The sequence below is a fragment of the Dermacentor albipictus genome, chromosome 1, assembly GCF_038994185.2.
Source record: "Dermacentor albipictus isolate Rhodes 1998 colony chromosome 1, USDA_Dalb.pri_finalv2, whole genome shotgun sequence".
NCBI classification, from domain to species: Eukaryota; Metazoa; Arthropoda; class Arachnida; order Ixodida; family Ixodidae; genus Dermacentor; species Dermacentor albipictus.
Genome location: NC_091821.1, coordinates 454340679 through 454363371, shown reverse-complemented (window position 1 = coordinate 454363371; position 22693 = coordinate 454340679). Strand labels below are relative to the sequence as shown.

Genomic DNA, 22693 nt, shown 5'->3' with positions numbered 1-22693 from the left:
ACATGTCTTACAGTGAAGATGTCCTCGTCCTGTGCCGGCATGCAAACTCCGCTATGTCCGAAAGCGACCGCATTCGTCACCTAATCAAGGAAATCAACACTATTGGCTTCAACTGCACAGAAACCTACCACCGTGCCAGATGTCATCACCTCGTGCCAACGCCTTGAGGAACTGCAATCTCTTCGCGTTCACATCGATACGTATGACGGTCGCCTCCCAAAGGCCACGGCCCTGCGCACTTTGATCTGTACTATTAAATTAAATTGTGGGGCTTTACGTGCCAAAACCACTTTCTGATTATGAGGCACGCCGTAGTGGGGGACTCCGGAAATTTAGACCACCTGGGGTTCTTTAACGTGCACCTAAATCTAAGTACACGGGTGTTTTGGCATTTCGCCCCCATCGAAATGCGGCCGCCATGGCCGGGATTCAATCCCGCGACCTCGTGCTCAGTAGCCCGACACCATAGCCACTGAGCAACCACGGCGGGTATCTGTACTATCATACGTGAGGAACTTCACGCGCAACGCTCTTCATCTGCTTCTGGCGCCGTCACTTCCCCTTCTGCGGCCGCCATGCGCACAATCATTAAAGAAGAACTCGCGTCTACTCGCCGTGCCATGTGTACTGACGCTACCGGTGCTCCTATTGTACGTACCTGCGCCGACATCGCCGCGATGTCTTCAATTACGACCACGCCTAGGACCACACGATCTGCACACACCATCCGTGGCTTCAGTATCGGCGCAGGTTTGTCCTCATCCTTCTTACCCTGCTTGGCGTCCTACCCGTCCTCTTAGTTATAATTGCGGATAACGAGGACTAATTTCTCGGTTCTGCCGACGGCGCCAGCAGGACGAGAGGCACGGTTACGTTCCTCAAGAACACTCCGATGCCCGTGTACCTACGACTTACCAACGGATGACATACCCACCTTCGTCGCACCGTTCTCCATGCCCCCCATACGCAGACGATATGCCGTCCACCTGCCGTTCATCTCGGCGCGGCTCATCTTCCCCACGCTGTCGCTCAGTGTCCCCACTTCGGCCCGCCTCACAGCCCCGTGACCTCCATTTGGAAAACTCCTCGCTGCAGTTTTAGGAGGGGAAACTGCATCCATCGGACTGCCTACCATTCCTCCAGAGCGCCCGTCGAACTATCATTAGTGTTTGTGAAAGGTCTTCGCGTAGAAGCTCTTATGGACACTGTTGCCGCCACTATACTCGGGGCAGTACCCTCGCAAAATTTTTCCACATGCGGCACCTCAGCAGCAGAGCGCCGTCCGGCCCACCCGACCATTATCTAGTACGCTCTAGCGAAACCTGTGAGGAGCGCGTCGCGTTATCCCTCATTGTACGCAAGCGAGGCGCTTCCAATTGATGGCCACTCCGTAAGTCCTCGCCGCCAATACGCAGCCGCCGCTGGTGTAGAACACCTCCCCCTCAACTCCCACCTCGGTGCCTTGCGTGCGATGGAAGACGGCGTGCTTCCTCCCCGCCTACCTTCCTTGCGCACGCGAGATCGAGCCACCATACTCGGCTCATCCTCGCACACCTTCCCTCGAACATGCAGCATACGGTGCGCGGCCATGATGTTATAGCACTTGGACTTTATACACTTGGACTTTGTATATCCGCTTGGAATGTCCATATTATTCCAATAGAAATCAGTAATGGCTCCACGGATACCATATGTAGTGACAACAAAACCCGGCTATGCTTCACAACCTTTTTTCCCACGCCTTAACAGTATAGCCACTACGCCATGACTTCCACTCACTGCTAGCCTTTCACTCTGATTTGATGTCTACAGAATCGAAAGTGATATATACTACCTAAAGAACATATACCCAACCAGGACTGCTGATTGTCTGGAAATAAAGAAAAAAAGCAGGACTGTGACCGAGTCATTAAAACACTCGGTGCAGTGATGGTAGGTCAGTGGGTCAGAACCCTGATCATGTGCAGCACATAGCACATTTACATTGCAGGGCACCCACCCACTGCGCCGGGAGGCTGTGGCGTTATGTGGTGCTGTCTGCCAACAAGGAACCATAGAAGCGCGGGTGAAGCTGTGCGGTCTGGCGAGCACCCACGAGCGCTGGACAGGGGTTCGCCGGTGGTAAAAAAGTTCTGGGGCGTTCATCCGTCCAGTGTGTAGTGAGGTGCCGCGGCAGTTCGTCCTGAACCACCGTCCGCGACTGCCGCCGTGACTGCACGGTGAAAGCACCACCTAAAAATCACCCGCAAGAGTGGGCCACAGTCTCTCTTTTAGGACATATAGGGTGTTGCAGCGAACACCTTCAAATTTATTTAAACTGCCCGTCCACAAGCGGACATACTTTGTAGCAAAAAATTTGAACGAATAATCGACTAACTAACAAAAAGCCAACCGTTGGACCAACTTGGGCCACTGAGTATGTAGCAATGTGCACATATGGGCCGCTCTTTCAGCGAACCTCTTTCCCGCCCACTTGGGCCGCTGTAGATGGGGGACTGCGGGTTGCAATGGCTATGTGCGAATCCGCCTCTCAGTGAATCTTCAGTGAACCTCTTTGATGCCAGCTTAGGTAAGTGAGTATGCGGCATTGAGCCCACGTCACAGCGGGTTCCTCAGGGACAGCAGCAACCCGACGCTCCGCACGCACCGGTTCGCCGTGAATTTCGGCCGCCACGCGCAGTCTGCGGGGCGGCGCCACTAGATGGTGACGAATGTTCCTAGCGAAGCACGTCGACGTTCGTGTTGTCCACTTCTCTACTCAAGTTTCGTGTCTGCACGCCTCCCCTCTTTTTTGCATAATGAATCCTTACCAACTATCTCAGCTCTCTGTCGTTCTAACGCATTACCCTCTGTAGTGGTCGTGAGATGGGTTCTGTCGGTTTCTTGTCAATTATTCTAGCTGGGTTTGGCTGGTTAATCGGTCGAATGGTGCCACCGGGAATTATGTCGCTCTTTAATGGCCGCTTTTTACGCCAACTTGGGTCACTGGATATGTGCCACTGAGTACCACCCTTCACAATAATTATTATGTAAAACATATCATCAGCAAATACCCTTCAACCATATAAGATAGATTAATAATAACGCCACAAATCACCAGTTATCACTGCTGGATGGATGCACCACAAGTTTTTTTTTTTTTTTTACATAGGTGATAATTCATGCGCGCACGTTTTAGCTCGCGAGAACATTGACCCTAAAGCGTACGGCGGGGTGGAGATTATACGGGGATTGTCTCAAAGGTGACAGTAGCGATTTTTCGTTGCACACGGTAAAGGCCCCTGCAGCATAGAACGAGTCCCTCTGGGAGCCCCACACGACGGCAAGGGAACCGAAGCAGCACAGAGGATCCCGGTAAAAAACCATGTGTCGTGGAGCAAGCGATTGGCAAACCCACTTTTGAATTCCTTGGGACACCAACAGATGAGCTCGGAAGAGCTGGCGTGCGTGGACAGCATGGACGATGAGATCACGTGCTTACTCGCTTCTATAGCGACACTAACGCAGGGAAGCGAAGTGCCCTAGAATAACGGAAAGCTATACGACCGAACAAGCGGTAAAGTGAAGAATAAGCGGCAGTTTCGAGGCGTGAAGAGTTACAGGTGGACGTGGCATCCGGCAGATTAATGTCCCACTTACGGTGGTAAGGCAAAACGTGCTTGGCGCTGAGAGTCCCTCACAAGGAAGTAACCATGTTATTGCCTACGCCAGCCGGCTGAAGGCCTGCCACTTTCAGAGCGAAACTGCTCCATTCAGGACTAGAATGTCGCTCTTGCGTGGGCAGTTGCGAAATTCCGTCCATACTCGTACGGGCGGATACTTCTCCATTATGAGATCACCCCGTTCTCCGTTGGTTTATGTCACGAGAAGACCAGACAAGGCGGCTTAGTCATTAAGGTTGGCGCCTACATGATTATTCGTATTCCGGGGTGGTTCTAATTTTTTTTTCGCTTCACCGCCTCACCCGAGACCTTGAAATCGTAGAGAGGATGACTATACTCGCCCACAACTTGCTGTGGATATGTTAGCTACGGGGGCGGGGCTTCTGCACATGGGTTACCACGCCAAAGCAGTCCACCAACCAGCGTTTGGCAGTGGTTTTGGTGGCTCGGAACAGACGCTGAATCGGCGCAGCTTCCGCGTGAGACGGCTTCGCGTTTGCCGAGACGCGGAAGTGAAAAGCCGCAAAATGAGTAAGCTTTTACATTTGGCGGTGTGGTCTGTTTTATTGAACTGTTGCTAATAAACTGTCAATGTTTTCTCTTCCCCAGCTTAAACGAACGTGGATGAAAACACGGGGCTGTTTTCAGAAGCGATCTCACTTGAGCGCGCTTTGCCTCCGTAGCTTTCCATTCATAGCCACAGAAAGTTGTCCGCGAACTGTAGTTCGGCGTCGTGAATGCTGCGTTCTGCTTATTCGTACTTTTTAGCGTCCCGCGCTAATAACAAGTAATCTTAAATTACTGCGATTCACTCTAGAAATCACTTAGATCCATTCACTTAGAAATCATAACGGAAGATTATGTGATGTCAGTGTCATGCGAGTGCATGTGTGTGTTCTGTCGAACTTTGATCTCTGGTTTTATATTAAGGAGAAAGCCTTAGATGGCTCATGGCTCACGAAAATTTCACCGTCCGGGGTTACGACCCCGAAATTCAATGGCACCGAAATTGGGGGTTGAACTCTTGACCTTTGATGTTATTACGGCAAATTGAATTAAGGCACAGTTAACTAATATATAGGTAATTAAGTCACTCTAACCCATGACCTTTGGTGGGAGTCGAACCCCCAAACTGTGGTGCTAAGGCAAAGTTAATTAGGACACACGTAAATAAGATACAGGAAATAAGGCACTCGTACCCAGAAACTTTGGTGGGAGTCGAACCCACATAGAGATATGGGCGAACAGGCAATATCTCAAAGTTGGATTCCACTTGACATCACGAAGATCGAGAGCCGAAACCACGACCTTTGATGTTAATTACGGCTAAGAGAATTATGGCACAGTTAATTCAGATGTAGTTAGTTAAGTCACTCGATTCCGCAACCTTTGGTGGGAGCCGAACCTCGACCTTTGGTGGGAGTCTAATCAGCTTGGAAAAATGAATTATGGGGTTTTACGTTCCAAAACCACTTTCTGATTATGAGGCACGCCGTAGTGGGGGACTCCGGAAATTTCGACCACCTGGTGTTCTTTAACGTGCACCTAAATCTAAGTAAACGGGTGTTTTCGCATTTCGCCCCCATCGAGATGCGGCCGCCGTGGCCGGGCCATATCTTGGAGATATGGGCGAACGGGCCATATCTACAAGTTGGATTATAATTGACATCGGGAAGGTCGAGAGTCGGACCCACTACTTTTGGTGTCCATTAAGGCGAACTTAACTAAGATAGAGTTAATTAAATACTCGAACCCGCTACCTTTATAGGAATAAAACAAGTAATAGGAAGTAACAACGCGTTAAAATGCCAGTGTCGAGTAATGTAATGGATGTCTCGTGAGCGCGCAGGCTTTTTCCTTCCTCTTTTAGCGTTCAGATAAAGTGACTGACTTTTTAAACCTGTAGTAGCACGCCAAACTTTTTGTTCCGCTAACTACCCCAACACTCACACAAATTTCTCTCACCAACACGTACGTATTTTCACTGCTGGTTTATATTACAGTTTTCTCGTGGAACATCTTTGGCTGTGCGTGATGTACAAAATACGATGAAAGTGCGTGCTAAAGATATCATTGCCCTTGGTTATCGCATGGTCTGGCATAACACAGCATCAACATTCTGAGCAGTTTATCTCACAGGACTCAAACGCAAAATATCGTCTCTTTCTGTGTTCACTACTGTATGTGCGCAGCGCTTGTGCTTAATGCGTATACTTCACAAAATTCCTCGTATCACCATTATCTTCTTCATAAAAGTAAGGGACATGTTGCACAAGGAGATGGACACTTCAAACGATCAACATTAAACAAACAAGGGAAACAGCGCCACTGTTTCGAGACTTCGACGAGACTTGTGTTCGTCAGTGCCAGTCGACGAGGACGCGTCCGCTTGTAGAACCGCTGGATCGAGTTCGCTATTGATTGCCTCATCATCTTGTGTAATGCTCTAGGCGTGTAGCCAGGCAAACATTTCCAGTTACAATAAAGAATGATTCTTTCTGTCTTCCTAACCCTTCCGATTTCGCAGGCAAGCTGCACGACGAAACCCAGAGACAAATGCGGCATTGCAAACTAAAGTACCAAGCACCCACCAAGACTCAAGCCATCAAGGTAGGAGCATCCGTGCTAACATCGATGTACTACCAAGCGCGCTTAACTAACCGGCATCTGTCGCAATACTAACGAGACGCAGCTGAAAAGCAACACTAGCACAGTTAAGACAAATTATGTGTTCCTTTAAAGGCACACTTTTGTTCGTTTTGCGTAGAAAAAGTTCACTACTACTGGAGACAATGACGTCACAGTCAAATAACAATGGTGGTACGCCACTGTGACGTCAAAGATTTTGAAATGTATTTTCGTATTTGCGCATTTGGGCCGTGTTGACGAAGAAAAGCTTTTAAAACCTTCCTAGGTTCAGTATTAAGCATGAAATGTTTTTAGCTCCGGTTGTCGGTGACCTTCAAGTGACTTTAAAGCCGTTATCGGGGCACTCGAACGAGAATATCCGGGCAAGTTGCGAGAGCGAGATCATCCGGGCAACCAGTCAAGACCGCATTACATACGCTAGTTACTTCCAAAACAAGTTACGAAAAATAAATGGCCAAGAGTTATTTGCCACATTATTTACCCTGGACGTTCAGGTTTCAAGCTGGAACCAGTGTCACAGAGACCGATCTGTACGGAGGAAACGGTCGTTTTAAACACGCGAAGCCGCTGGATGTAAAGAAAATAAGCGAACATCATTGGCCTGCGCATCTATGCAAATTGAGCTCCAGTCGGACAGTGTACATATAACCTTGTAATTCTTGGGTTGTCATCGACTGCGCTCGAAACAGCTAGCCCAGCTTTCTGGCCTAACTAATGCTATCAGTAATATCAATAGAAAATATTTCCCATCGATATGCTGATACTGCTTCTACAAGTGATTGAAGCTTTTATTGGCGGTCATAATTTTGTTGCGGGCAAGTATATAGGGCAACAAAATACATAATTAAGAAATATTTGTTAATTAGCTTCTTTGAATTTTGCGATTGCTCTATATATGTTGCGTATTTGTGACAATTGCATTCGAAGACAACTCCATCGTTGGATACGTGTGGAGGGCTTGCGTTCCGAGATAGTCATGGTGAAATTTGGCAGTCAGACTGCTAATTTCGCATTCAGAAGCTGAGCACACCCTCGCCCATCCCTCCTTCCTTTCCCTATGTGTAGTAGGTGAATCCTAGTAGCACGTCACTCCAAAATCTGGCAGAATGGGGTGACAGCTGCATTCCAGTTCTCGGCTGCTCAAAACGAGTCTGGCTTCCATCGCCGTTCCCAAGCAATCAGCTTCATCGTTTGTCTTCGCGTCGAAAGTCCCGCCTCTGAATGAGAAATTAGCCTACTGGTTCCTAAATTTAATTTAGTATATCTCGGGACAGAAGCGTTCTAGAATTATCATGAAAAAGGGAGTTGTGTTCGAATACAATCGTATTCGAACACAACTTCCACCTGCCTAGCGTGCAAGAGGTCCGTGGTTCGAATCCCGGTGTCGCGCAATTTTGCACCGGATAAAAAAAAATCCGCGTGTTGATAAAATTGCATAAACAGGCCTGGAGTGTGGCGTGATCCCGGTAACCAGAACCGGTAACGCACTCCCTCACCAGAGCAGCATTGGCCACCCTGGTGCAGTATTTGGCCATAACCTCCTGTGTGAACACAACAATCAAACCCCGGCCCTCAGTCCCCAGCAGCTGCGAAGCAACCGACCACGGTGGTGGTCAGACCTGCGACGCAGCAGAGGGTGCTAAGAATCCCTGGCTCCGGACAGGCCGCCATTGAAATATGAACCTGGCTACGTTTAACGCTAGAACGTTATCAAGTGAGGCGAGTCTAGCAGTGCTGTCGGAGGAATTAGAGGGCAGTAAATGGGATATAATAGGGCTCAGTGAAGTTAGGAGGCCAAAAGAAGCATATACAGTGCTAATAAGCGGGCACGTCCTGTGCTAGCCGGGGCTTAACGGAGAGACAAGAACTAGGAGTCGGATTCCTGATTAATACGAATATAGCTGGTAACACACAGGAATTCTATAGCATTAACGAGAGGGTGGCAGGTCTTGTTGTGAAACTTAATAAGAGGTACAAAATGAAGCTTTTAGAGGACTACGCCCTTACATCCAGTCATGATGACCAGGAAGTCGAAAGCTTCTATGAAGACGTGGAATCGGCGATGGGTAGAGTGAAAACAAAATACAGTATACTAATGGGCGACTTCAATGCCAGGGTAGGCAAGAAGTAGGCTGGAGACAAGCCAGTGGGGGAATATGGAATAGGCTCTAGGAATAGCAGGGGAGAGTTATTAGTAGAGCTCGCAGAACAGAATAATATGCGGATAATGAATGCCTTTTTCCGCAAGCGGATTAGCCGAAAGTGGACGTGGAGGAACCCGAATGGTGAGACTGGAGATGAAATTGACTTGATACTCTGCGCTAACCCTGGCATCATACAATATGTAGACGTGCTCAGCAAGGTGCGCTGCAGTGACCATAGGATGGTAAGAACTCGAATTAGCCTAGACCTGAGGAAGGAAAGGAAGAAACTGGTACATAAGAAGCCAATCAATGAGTTAGCGGTACGAGGGAAAATAGAGGAATTCCAGATCAAGCTACAGAACAGGTATTCGGCTTTAACTCAGGAAGAGGACCTTAGCGTTGAAGCAATGAACGACAATCTTGTGGGCATCATTAAAGAGTGTGCAATAGAAGTCGGTGATAAATCTGTTAGAGAGGATACCAGTAAGCTATCGCAGGAGACGAAAGATCTGATCAAAAGCGTCAATGTATGAAAGCCTCTAACCCTACAGCTAGTATAGAACTGGCAGAACTTTCGAAGTTAATCAACAAGCGTAAGACAGCCTACATAAGGAAGTATAACATGGGTAGAATTGAACATGCTCTCAGGAACGGAGGAAGCCTAAAAGCAGTGAAGAAGAAACTAGGGATTGGCAAGAATCAGATGTATGCGTTAAGAGACAAAGACGGCAATATCATTACTAATATGGATGAGATAGTTCAAGTGGCTGAGGAGGTCTACAGAGATTTATACAGTACCAGTGGGACCCACGACGATAATGGAAGAGAGAATAGTCTAGAAGAATTCTAAATCCCACAGGTAACACCGGAAGAAGTAAAGAAAGCCTTCGGAGCTATGCAAAGGGGGAAGGCAGCTGGGGAGTATCAGGTAGCAGCAGATTTGTTGAAGGATGGTTGGCAGATTGTTCTAGAGAAACTGGCCGCCCTGTATACGCAATGCCTCATGACCTCGAGCGTACCGGAATCATGGAAGAACGCTAACATTATCCTAATCCATAAGAAAGGGGACGCCAAAGACTTGAAAAATTATAGACCGATCAGCTTACCGTCAGTTGCCTACAAACTATTTACTAAGGTAATCGCAAATAGAATCAGGAGCACCTTAGACTTCTGTCAAGCAAAGGACCAGGCAGGATTCCGTAAAGGCTACTCAACAATAGACCATATTCACACTATCAATCAGGTGATAGAGAAATGTGCGGAATATAACCAACCCTTATATATAGCTTTCATTGATTATGAAAAAGCGTTTCATTCAGTCGAAACCTCAGCAGTCATGGAGGCATTACGGAATCAGGGTGTAGATGAGCCATATGTAAAAATACTGGAAGATATCTATAGCGGCTCCACGGCCACCGTAGTCCTCCATAAAGAAAGCAACAAAATACCTATAAAGAAAGGCGCTGACAGGGAGATACGATCTCTCCAATGCTATTCACAGCGTGTTTACAGGAGGTATTCAGAGACCTGGATTGGGAAGAATTGGGGATAAAAGTTAATGGAGAATACCTTAGTAAATTGCGATTCGCTGATGATATTGCCTTGCTTAGTAACTCAGGAGACCAATTGCAATGCATGCTCACTGACCTGGAGAGGCAAAGCAGAAGGGTGGGTCTAAAAATTAATCTGCAGAAAACTAAAGTAATGTTTAACAGTCTCGGAAGAGAACAGCAGCTTACAATAGGTAGGGAGGCACTGGAAGTGGTAGGGGAATACATCTACTTAGGGCAGGTAGTGACGGCGAATCCAGATCATGAGACGGAAGTAATGAGAAGAATAAGAATGGGCTGGGGTGCGTTTGGCAGGCATTCTCAGATCATGAACAGCAGGTTGCCATTATCCCTCAAGAGAAAAGTGTATAATAGCTGTGTCTTACCAGTACTCACCTACGGGGCAGAAACCTGGAGGCTTACGAAAAGAGTTCTACTTAAATTGAGAACGACGCAACTAGCTATGGAAAGAAGAATGATGGGTGTAACGTTAAGGGATAAGGGTGAGGGAACAAACGCGAGTGAATGACATCTTAGTTGAAATCAAGAAAAAGAAATGGACATGGGCAGTACATGTAATGAAGAGGGAAGATAACCGATGGTCATTAAGGGTTACGGACTGGATTCCAATGGAAGGGAAGCGTAGCAGGGGGCGGCAGAAAGTTAGGTGGGCGGACGAGATTAAGAAGTTTGCAGGGACGACATGGCCACAATTAGTACATGACCGGGGTTGTTGGAGAAGTATGGGAGAGGCTTTTGCCCTGCAGTGGGCGTAACCAGGCTGATAATGATGATGATGATGATGATGATGATGATGATGACGGTTGTATTCAAGTACCTAATGTAAGCGTTTACCATAATCGCGAAACGAAAAATGTTAAGTAACGAATATTTGTTATTTATTTATTTATTTATTTATTTATTTATTTATTTATTTAAAGGTAAGAATTGTGACCGTCAAAGCGCGCAAGCCACCATGTGGAAGCACCGTTTGCGTAGCTAGCATATAGCCTTTATATTAAAATTACCGATAGAATTAACTTTGAAGGCCCTGCATATACCATTCAATATGAAAAAGACATAAGCAAAGCCACATACCGTAAATCTGACCATGTTAAACCACCGACAAACTCGCACGTGCCCTCTGCTACGTCCAGCGGATCCACGTCGACTACGATGGTTGGGCGCACAGACACCGCTGTACTGAGGGTCTCGAACCTCGCGTTGTCGCAAAGCACTGTCTAAACACAAATTAACGAGATGCAAACCCAACATTATATATATATATATATATATATATATATATATATATATATATATATATATATATATATATATATATATATATATATATATATATATATATATCCCAAGTCGCACGTTACGGCGATGCCAACAAGGCCTTGTACAGATAATGCGTCCCTTCTACCAGCCCCTTGTAAAGATCTAGTTCAAAATATCCCCTTTTTTCTTTGGAAATGATCAAGCCGAGTCTTATATAGAAAGGGTACATTACAGAAGAGCTTTTCGTGCAGCCTCGGCAGGCTGACAATCGCGTAAAGCGCATATATGCCCCTCCCCTCCTACCCCCTACCCCCCCCCCCCCCAACACCGCAGCTTCACTGCATTGTTTCTCTAGGAAAGAGCCTTTGCAACGTCATCAACTTTGCGTAATGAATGCGCACACAGCTAACTCATACCGAGAAAGAGTTTTACTGGTTAAAACACTGAGAAGATTCGAGATGACGAAGTCGCATTTCTCTGACATTCTAGGCACATCGCTGTACAGTTTTCAATGATTACGTACGCAGTGGTCGCCGCGCATTCGACGGTGCAAAATTTAACAGTTATCCGTAGTTGATACCGCACGTAATTGTCCTGCGCTTTTCAAGGCTTCCTCGTCTGTTTGCTTGATGTAAACGTTCTAGAAGTACATAACGGTAATATAGCGTTCTTGTGCATCCAGTAGGCGGTGAAGCGTAACGCATGTTTTAATAAGAGAACGCCTATTGTGATTATATTGTGCAAAAGAGAGAGAGAAAAACTGATCGCGAACGCGGCTGTCGTCTCACTGCGCCACTGCGTCACACAGGTGCGACGTATGGTCGGCTTTTATTAGCCTCCCCATTTGTGCCAACAGTGCGACGAAGCGCCTGCTTAAAAGACAGGCACACAACTCTGCACACATATGTTGTCAAAAAAGAAAAGTTTCCATGACGAGTTTGTACCCTCAGAGGTCCAGCAAAACTTGTGGAGACATGCGACTTATACAGTGATGGATGCCGCATAACCTTGATCCGGACGAGTCGGTTCGCATTGCTAACGGCATTTATGCGGCGCCTGCTCCAACGCACTCCTTTCTTCTGCTCATTTGGCGATGTACATCAACGCCGTCAGCACGGCAGGCGCTTCGCACTGACGCGACCAGACACCGCTTGTCGAGTGTGGTGCCGACGCCCTTCTCTCCTCTGCAGGTGCGCAAGGCCGGGCGCGAGGCGTACCTCAACTGCACGGCCGAGCACGCCCGGGACATGCATGCCACGGAGTTCATCGAGCGGCTCTTCGACGACGAGTCCTACCGCAAGGAGGTGGGCGCGGCAATCTTGGCTGATCGCGTAACTTAGCGTCCGCATTAAAGTAGCTTCCGGGTTACGAGGGACGGCGTGGTGGGGGACTTTGGATCAATTTCGACCGGCTGGGGTCAGTTAACGCGCACCCAAAGAAACGTACGTGGGCGTTTGGGCCTTATACTGCCCGACCTTGAATGCGGCAGCCTTCGCGAACGGGAATCAAAGCTGTGACCCTTTCTTCGGTAGCAGAACCCTACAGTAAGTGGATAAGAGAGCGAACGTGAAAGGCCTGTATTCTAGGTGATACTAAGAGAAAAAAGAAAGCAGCTGTACAGGCCATGTAATGCGTATGGTCGATGACCAGTGGGCCATTACAGGTACACGTAGAATGGGTGCCGAGGGAAGAGACGGCAGAAAAATTATGGGGCGTTATTATGGGCAAATCGGGAAATTTGCAGGCGCAAGTTGGAATCAGCTAGCGCACGGTAGGGGTAATTGGATAACGCTCGGAGACGTCTTCGTCCTGCCCCAGTAAGCACAAAAAATTTTTTTAAAATGCGCTGCTGATGATGATAGTAAGCCACCGCTCCAGGTGGTGCTTGAATTTGGAGAATATCGGCGTGTTTCTGATGACGTCGCGAGCGCGCAGTGTACCGCTCACGTGAGTGTGACGAAGCGTTAAACTGACACAATATGTCAAACTTGAGATGCTTGTCTGTGCAACTGCGTCGTGCGATTCCCGTGTAGAACCGCAGCTCACGCATATATAGGGGCCTTCTGCCGAAGATACGCATCGGGTGCATTAACTTGTTAGATCGCCTTCCCATGCAAGCACGTGAGCCGAGCTCTTCGTTCTTGACTTGTTGACGCTGCAGTGAAGCACTTGACTTTTCGATAGTCAAGTTCCAGCACTCGCCACAGCGTGCTGCAGAGCAAGCTGCAGCGGCTCAGTCTTGCACGACCTTCGCTTAGTAACTGGTCGATTCCCAAAAATCGAGCTTCAACTCGACTCGACGCCCACAAAGCTGTTTTAGAATTTTTACCGGCGATTAGTGTGATGACTATTTGATGCCACGTGTTTGGAGTGCCTATACCTTTGCTTTATTTCCCTTCTTTCTGCCCTCCTCTTAGAGCGGGCGAACGTCGTGTGATAGTTACTTGTTTTCGTGAAATATTATTACTGAGGCAGGCATCTACGAACGAGTACTAATTGGCCAAACTTCTGAAGACCTTTATAATAGGAATCGTTACTTCTCGATCGGCCTCGATAACTAGAAACATTTTGGCCGTCGTAACAGCAATGCTACGTTACAACTGCCAAGCGGCCACGTGGGCGTCGCCACAGAGACGCGGACGGCGAACCCAGGGCAGGTCCGCGCAGTGTCTAAAAAACACTGCTTGCTATCACGTGCTTGGATGATTTTACCCTGATAGCTCCTTTTTATTACTAGGCTTCAAGCCTGTCACGTGATGAGGGAGCATCGCGTGACAGCCTTGAAGTTCCTAGCCTTTCTTTCTCTCCTCCATAGCGCTGAAGCTCAGCCACAATAGCCCGGAATTTTGGAGTCAGCAATCTCGTCGCTCGCGTCGGTGTCGCCATTATGATCGCTCAATGACCGACGGTCCACTTGTGACCCCTGCCTCGCAATGCGTTGGCCCCCGCGACTGTGCCGTCATGGGAACCATCGGTTGTTAACGCCAGAAATCAGCGGGCGTGGAGCTAAGAGACACACAAGGGCATAAAAAAAAGTACAAAACAGGTGTCATCACATTATTGAATGCTACGTGGTCGCGGATTTAACGCGGGACTGTTTCTTCTTTCCAGATGTACCAGTGCTATGACAAACAACGAAAGGCTATAATGGTTTGTAAATGTCTTTATTCTTAATTACTCCCCCCTCCCCTCCCCCCCGACACACACACACATCAGTTGGACACGTTGTCACATGTTGCTGCGATGCGCAATTAATGGCTGCGCTGCCTGTGTGTGGTATTCGTATTAAAGAATCACCCGCGTTTTTATTAGTTTCGTGAATTCGATTCAATCGTTTTATCCGTCTTCCTCAACCGTTCGTCGAGACAGACGATTGAGGGAGACGAGAAGAAGGTTGAAAAAGATGTCTGTTTCCATGTTGAAAGAATATGTGTAGTAGCACCTCTTACCTCGTACCCAGCAGTGTACATTAAAGAGAATATTGGTGCCTTCAGATGTGGCTGAAATGCCTGGCTAGCTAGAGCTCTGGGAATCCGCTGATTCGTGTTCATTGAGACCATGACACAGAGAAGGCTGGCCATCTGTACGTCACCATGTCTACTGCTCCCAGTCAATCGGCGATCCTTATTCATGCACTTTTGTGAGAATAAGAAGCACAACCACTTATGCGCCACGTGGTAAGTGAATTAGCGCATAGGCGGCAGTGTCAGTGACTGACCGAGGGAACAGCCTATACTGACGACGTAATAGAAGTCACAACGTTTCCGGAAACATTGGAAGATGATTCTTTAGGCTATAAATGCTGCTTTAAAGGAAAATATCGATGAGCCTATCCTTAGGCGATGAGACGAATGAAGGAAAGCGTCATTTCTCTCTTTCAGGACCGCGTTGACGTAAAAGTACTGCACGAAGAAACAAGGCGAAAACACAAATTGTCTTGCGTATTCGTTTAGTACTTCTTTCTTCATGTATAGTGCTTGTAAGTCAGCGCATCCTTAAAAAGAAACTAAAGGTGTAAATGCGCACCATTCAGAACGCCCCGCATAGGAAGCTGAAATGACAGAAGTATCCACTCTTCCTCCCTCGACATCAGTGCTGCTTCGACCTGTGACTTCCTCCGGTTTCTCATTGCAGCTGGAGAGAGGCCTGGCACCGGAGCTGTCTAACCGGGCGTACAGGGTGAGTTACAAGGATACGTATTTTTTTACTGGCACCGAAAATTGTCGTCGGGGCGGCCAGTGATCGGGCTGATATCGAACGCTATGCTGCTAATAGCAAACATTTTTCGCCAAAGCCCGTTTCACTGTGACCGTCGACGTTGATGCGATCAGTATTTAGGCAACGTAGCGGCAGCATTTAGGCAATGTAGCGACGCACCATACACTTGCATCGCCGAAACGTGCCATCTCTGATCCGCGGTTCCATCTGGACACGCTGCGCGTCAACGAGTGGCGCACGCGCGCTATCCGCCACCGAAATTTCGTGACCTCCGAGGCGCGCAGGTGGATGCGTACTTGCGCTGAGAATTGTTCCCTCGCGGCCTGCAGGCGCATGTGTCACAGCGCTGAATAAAGCATTCGGCTGCTGTGCTTGAGGAACCCGTGTTACGCGTTTTCGAATCCGACCCACACCGGTGAAATGTCAGATATCGTTAGGGGCCGAAATGCAAAAAAAAAAGAAAGACAGCCGTGTAATTAGATTCACTCGTTAAAGAACCCAGGTGGTCAAAGTTAGTCCCGTCTCCCCCAACTATACGGCGTGCCTCAACATCAGATCAAGGTTTTGGCACGTAAAATCAGACAATTTAATTAATTAAAGACTCTTTCATTCTCCAGGCTTTCGTGTGGTGGTTGGGGGCTCTACTAAGGTACCAAATTTGTTTCTGGTTGAAGCGAACATTAATTCTGCGCAATGGAAAGCAGATATTCGAAAACTTCGGCCATCTGTTTTGCAGACGACGGGGCCGAGAGCATACTGGGAGAAAAGCAAAGCTAGTCGGCGTTGCAGTTATTCACATAAAATTTTCGAGTTAATATTTTTTTAATGTAAATTAACGTCCTTGACCTCGAAGCTGGTAGAATAAACATTGGCAAGTGCAGAGCACCGCACATAAGTTTACGATAATAGTTTTTTTCTACAAACCATGTGCGTCCTAGGAGGTGTATGCGTCAAGACGTCATACATGCAATGTGGTCACGTGGGAGCACAACATCGCCACGTTCTGTTACTCGCTCCGGCTCGCTATATGTCGTCTTCTGCGCTGCTCCTCGATAGCTGTGCGGCCCGACGTGGCCCGGCATGACACAGACCCCTCCTGGAGAACGAAACCAAGCTGGTTCGTAAGAAGCTACTATAGTAAATTACTTACCTTGGCGACACCACGCGCATGACTCTGCTGGCGTGACGACACACGGAAGCGCGAGGAGGATCACGAGATTGTTTTTGCCTTTTTTTTAGAATTCGTGGCTTCCCGCGACGCGTAGCACTGCCATGTTCGCCGCAGGTGATCGCCACGACACTTTGTACATGATAGCAGAGTTTACTTAAAATGTGTTGAAAATGTCAGCAGTGGTTAGGGTTCTTTAGGGAGCAGGTAACCACCGTGATCTATAAGAATTTCAGAAGGGGTTCCAAGGGAAGACACCAGCTGGGAGCGGCAGAGAACTACATGGCGCGAAGAAATGAGAAAATATGTAGGTACAAGATGGCGTCAGCTGGCTCAAGACACGAGTAATTGAAGATCGCTAACACAGGCCTTCGTCCGGCAGTGACCATAAAGTATGCTGATCAAACACGGCAACGTTTAAAAGATGCACATTGTTGTATATTCATGGATAGCGGTACTTTTGATCTTAATGTTAACGTGTCCTAAATAACCGTAATTTGACTACGTAATCGTAATATGAAGCCTAAAGTAACATTAAGCTTAATTTTATTCGCTAGCAGCTGACAAACAGCCAACAGATGATGTCGATCATCAATATCTGTCCAGCTCTTTCTATGCACTTCCACGCGGCACAATGTCTTAAATATCTCAATCCTCTCTATTTATATCTCTCGCTCAGTCTCACCCACATGCATGCATGCATACATACATACGTACATGCGTACATACATACATACATACATACATACATACATACATACATACATACATACATACATACATACATACATACATACATACATACATACATACATACATACATACATACATACATACATACATACATACATACATACATACATACATACATACATACATACATACATACATACATACATGCGCACATGCACATATGAATATGATTGTCTGGATACCCGATAGGGCCCGGTATAGCATGACAGCAGTTTTTCGGACATGCCGACACGGCAGAAGAACGAAATTTCCTGTGTCGTACCGAGTATTTTGTGACGTTTGAGACACTGTAACTGAATCATAGGCAATCTGGCGAGCCATACGAGCCCGACCAACGGCATCATGGACGTATTCCATGGTGTGTCGCGACACCGAGAGTAGTAGGGTGTCAAAAGACAATGGGATGGCGACCAAACAAAAGGTAGAAAGGAGATAAACTGGTGGTATCATGACGGGACGAATCATTAGCAAACGTCACGTAGGGCAAAGTGTTGTCTCAATCGCGATGGTGTGCTGAAACGTGCATAGACTACAACTCTGCAAAGGTACAATTCAGTCGTGCAGACAGCCCGTTGTTAGTGGGTGGTATGCCGTTGTGACGTTGTGTTCGGTAAAGCAGGAACGAAGTATGTCTTGGACAACTAGCGACAGGAGGTAGCGGCCACGATCTTTCAGGAGATGCCTTGGCGCGCCGTGGTGAAGACCTGCGATCCGGTTACTGGCAGATTTCGTTTGATGAACTCGACCATGAGAAGACCGCTTTCGTTACACCGGACGACCTTTACCATTTCAAGTGCCTTTAGAGCTTTGTAATGTCCCAACAGCTGTCGAGACAATGATGGACTGTCTGGTCCACCTGTCCATGTTGTCTGGACGATGTTATCGTATTTTCCCCTACCTTTGGCAGCCACCTCAGTCACTTCTCCGCTGTCTTTGATGTCTTGTCCGCTTTTCTGTTAGGAGGCTGGTATTCCCCTTTAATCTTATATCAGCAAATTTCGGCACCGCGAGGTCAAAGTTCTTCGCGACCTTGTCAGTGCTGCTGGCATACATCCTGAACCTGATAAGATCCCCGCTGTCAAGAACTTTCTTGCACCCTGCTCTGCAAAATATGTGCACAGCTTTGTGGGCTTATGCTGATATTTTCGTCAGTTTATTAAAGATTTTGCGTATATCGCACGGCCACTGACAAAACAATAACATTGCGTTCCTTTGGGGGCCGTGAACAAGCCGATGCCTCCTACACCCTCATCCGCTTGTTGATAACGCCACCGATATTAGATCAATTTATTCCGTCTGCACCAATTCAAGTTACAATATGCGCCATGGCATAGGTGTTCTCCTCGCCCAACAGCAAAAGAGAGACGAGCGCGTCATTGCCTTCGCCAGCCGCCTCAATACTTTTCAGAGCGCAATTTTTCTATCACCGAACACGAGTGTCTCGCTCCGATGGGGGCAGTGGCTAAATTTTGTCTTTACTCGTTTGGCCGCCCATTTTCTGTCATGTCGAACCATCATGCCCTGTGTTGGCTATCGTCACTGAAAGACCCGATTGGCCGCCTCAGTCGCTGGTCACTCTGACTCCAGGAGTAGTTTTTGGTTGTAATGTTCAAGTTTGGCCGCTTACGTCTGGACGGCCACGGCTTGTCTCGTCACCCCGTCGTTCCTCCTGACAACGCCGAACAGGAAGCGTGGTGCACAAATGTATATACAACTTTTTACATGTGAAAGGTTAGCGGCAAACACCCAGGCTGGTACATAGGTCACAGCTCCAGTAGACAGTCTACCACTTCTTCGTCTCTCTATTGCCCACACGGTATTGCCCAAATGCACCATAACAATATATACAGACAGTCATAATAATCCGCCACAAGTTTTAGGACCACGGGATCTCACAATACGCTGAATTTCCGACCCCTTTGCCACCGTAGCCAGTACTAGGACCTTAGAAGATTACGTTGTTGGCATATAGTACTGAAAATCCCAATACCAGGTTCCGTGGCCGAGCTGCCGAAGTAATCACCTTCCTCTCAGACCCCGTGGCCCGTGAAATTTTGCGGCTTAAGTTCGTGCGTTCGGACGAATAGGAGGCTCAGCAAGAAAACAAAGCGACAAGCAAAACTATTGCAGCAGTTAAGTACTGGATTGATGTAACCTTCCGGTGATGTGCTAGTGGCTGTATGGTGGTAACACTTCTCTCTTTTTTTTCTTTCTAGAAATGCCTCGCTGACGCCATGAAAACCAGCGGCAAGAAAATCTGAAAGAATATGGGGCGCGGGGACCGAAACGTGGGAGCTTTATAATGACTGTTCCATTCGGAGGGGCCTCCTTTTGGAGCCATAATGGGACGTGGGCTGCGGACAGCTTGACATCCAAGGCAGAAGAGACCACGATACTGTACATCCAAAGGAACGCTACGTCTAAATTCGCCAGCTACACGCTTTAACACGCCTTTCAAAGAAATAATATTTTCACAGTTTTATAGGTAACGGCAATTTTATGGTCTTCACATGTGACGATAGTGTCGGGTTATATTGGGTACCATTGAAAGACAGGAAAGTGCCGCTGGTAGTTAGGGCAAAGGATTAGAGTACGGCTGCATTTTAAGGGCGAGGAAGGTTTCACGCTGAACACTCAGCGGCCCTCATTTGGTCACATGGCACGAAGTCGCAAGTGGACTTCTGGTTCTTATGAACAGACCCTGTCAAAAACGTGCACTAACGCACTAATTTTAAGAAACGTCATGAGAAACAGAAAACAAAGATTTTTTATATGATATAAATCCACCCAATCATAACATAACCTTTGCACTTGCATACCAATTATACATGCACACGCAGACAGAGGATATTTTTGTAGGCAAGGTTAGCGCACCACCACTGAGCTCGACGCCAAATGGGAACATCGATTGCACGCACCATCAACGGCATTTGCAACTGTGCAGGATAACTGATGCAAGAAGCAAGATTCACTTCTTATTCGCATTAGGAGCGTTATGAATGTACGCCTGAATATAGTGAGCTGTATACAGCCGTCATGCAAAGGTGCAACCGTTGGCATCTCACGCCGCTTCACAGCATGTCGCATCACACAGCACCGTTTCGACCAAGAAAAATGCAACGAACTGCAATAAAGGCTTTTGTGCTCGCTCGTTTCATGTGCTTGCTTGTTCCTTTGTTTATTGCCCACGAAGGCGCACGAAGAGCCATCTGTATCGCTCTCCACTCATTTTTTAAAAATGTAGCAGAAGCCATCTCAGGATGACTGTCGAGGCTAAGGCACTCAGCGTTGCAGCGATATAGGGACACAACGTGCTGCCACCGCCCAAACGTATAAGCCGTGCGCTGCAGCAGGATCCTTTCCTCACGCCATGTCTATTAGCACTTTGTGCTACTCGGCGGTGCCAGCGGGAAGCATTCGCGTGGCCTCCGAAATGCAGGGCACGCCGGTGCTGAGGAAGACATCGTACGGCTCCTTTCTCGCGCTTCTTTCTCGACACCCCCGCTTTTTTTTTTTTTGCTCGTGCTTCTTTTTGGCCTATTTGGCGACCCACCTGCCTGTTTTTTCTTTATTTTTTTGGTTTAGCCTGGTTTGTTCAGCACTACCTAGCTAGCACAAGGCCTGTTCATTCAGACTTCTGCAAACCCGTTCGTATCCCACTCCTCGGTCCCTTAACAGGATAGACCCTGACTACTCACAGACGTGCCCCAAACGTGCTCATGACTCAGGCTCTTTTGAACACATGCTCTGGCTATGCTCAGTCCTTAACGCCTCTTCACCCATTACGAAAGAACAATGGGAAGAATCCCTCAAGAGCAGCAATCTCTACATTCAACTCCAGGCCATCCAGAGGGCCCACGACATTGCGGTGGGACTTCATCTCTCCGTCCCATCGTGGGCGGAGCCACCGACTTGATCTTCGGAAGCCCTCGGTTTTGGCTCCCCAAGATCTCGGTCCCTCAGGACTCCAATAAATTTCTTGTGATGTCATGTCATGTTCATTGCGATCCATGACGTCATTCTACTGGCCCGAAATTTCCATTGCTGAGGCAAGCGTGACGAAAGCGGTGACGTCAGAATCACCGCGGCTTACTCGGGAGCATACCCATTACATCCTACGGCAGTCGGGCCAGTAGCATGACGTCATGGATGAGAGTGAACAGGCCTTGTACTATCTAGGTGGTGTTAGTTTGTTGGGGTCGCGGCGTATTCTTGCGTTCCTTTTGCACTTTGACTAGGCACCACTGCACTTTTGGACTGCGGTATGGTTAGACATTTTGTTTGACAATCTGCGACGCATTTAAAGCAATTAGGCTTACGGCACGGAACCTAGGTTTGTCACGCAGTTAGCGAGAAACAGCTGAATCGTCCTGGCGCGGTTTATTTGAGTTAATGACGCTTTCTGTGAGTCCCACATTATTTCAACTGATTTCGATAGTTCTTGGGCGCACTCGCCGCGCCTGGTGTCGTGACGCAGTTAGTGAAAAGCATCTCGGCCATGTGATGCAGTTAGTTTCACGCGTACAGATTCTTATTAGAACAAGTTCGAGACCCTTTCTCTGACCCCGAACATCATTGTAATTATTTGTTTACTTTTTGGGATACGTTTGAGGCCCGCTCGCCTCGCATGGCGTTGTGACGCAGTTAGCGAAAAGCAGTTCGGCCGTGGGACACAGTTTCGCGTGTACAGGACTTCACTGGAATAAGTTTTTATTTACAGATACTGCTGTCTCAATACATGAGACATAGCAGGAGTGGATACATCAGAGATCCGATCAACACAACATACAATGAACTTGAAACGTAATTACAAAATATGGTTAGACAATTCTTCACAAACTCACAAACTCTTCACAAACTCTTCATTAGGTTTTTCCCGCAAGGAACCAGCTAGGTTGTTCCAAATTTCAACAGTGCTTGGAAAAAACGAATACTTAAAACAATTTACAAAAGACTGGAAAGGAACAATATTAAGTGGGTGTGAACGGCGCGTGGCACGCCCAGTGGGATGACTGAAGGAAATCGGGGCATCAATGCAACTTTGGCCGTGTACAATCTTGTGTAGCAAAGTGATACGTTCAAGTGTGCGTCGATGAGCCAAGGGTTCTATTGATAATGCGCATGCGTGAGATGAGGGAGAAAAGTTGCGGTCATATTGGCTAAAAATGAACCGTATTGCTTTCTTTTGTATAGCTTCAAGCTTACTAATGTCAAGTGCAGTGTATGGTGCCCAAACCACTGAGGCGTACTCTAGTAATGGTCTGA

At 47.5% G+C, this 22693-nt stretch overlaps 1 protein-coding gene across 1 annotated transcript in view; it reads left to right on the top strand.

Moving 5' to 3' along the window:
* Positions 1–20579, top strand: part of LOC139059311 (uncharacterized) — a 28344-nt gene extending 7765 nt beyond the window's left edge. Inside the window, exons 2-6 of the mRNA XM_070537533.1 lie at positions 6190–6272; positions 12480–12593; positions 14401–14439; positions 15424–15468; positions 19645–20579. Of these exons, the coding sequence (XP_070393634.1) occupies positions 6190–6272; positions 12480–12593; positions 14401–14439; positions 15424–15468; positions 19645–19689 (326 nt within the window). The 3' untranslated portion in view covers positions 19690–20579. The remainder of the gene's footprint in view (positions 1–6189; positions 6273–12479; positions 12594–14400; positions 14440–15423; positions 15469–19644) is intronic.
* Positions 20580–22693: the final 2114 nt, after the last annotated feature.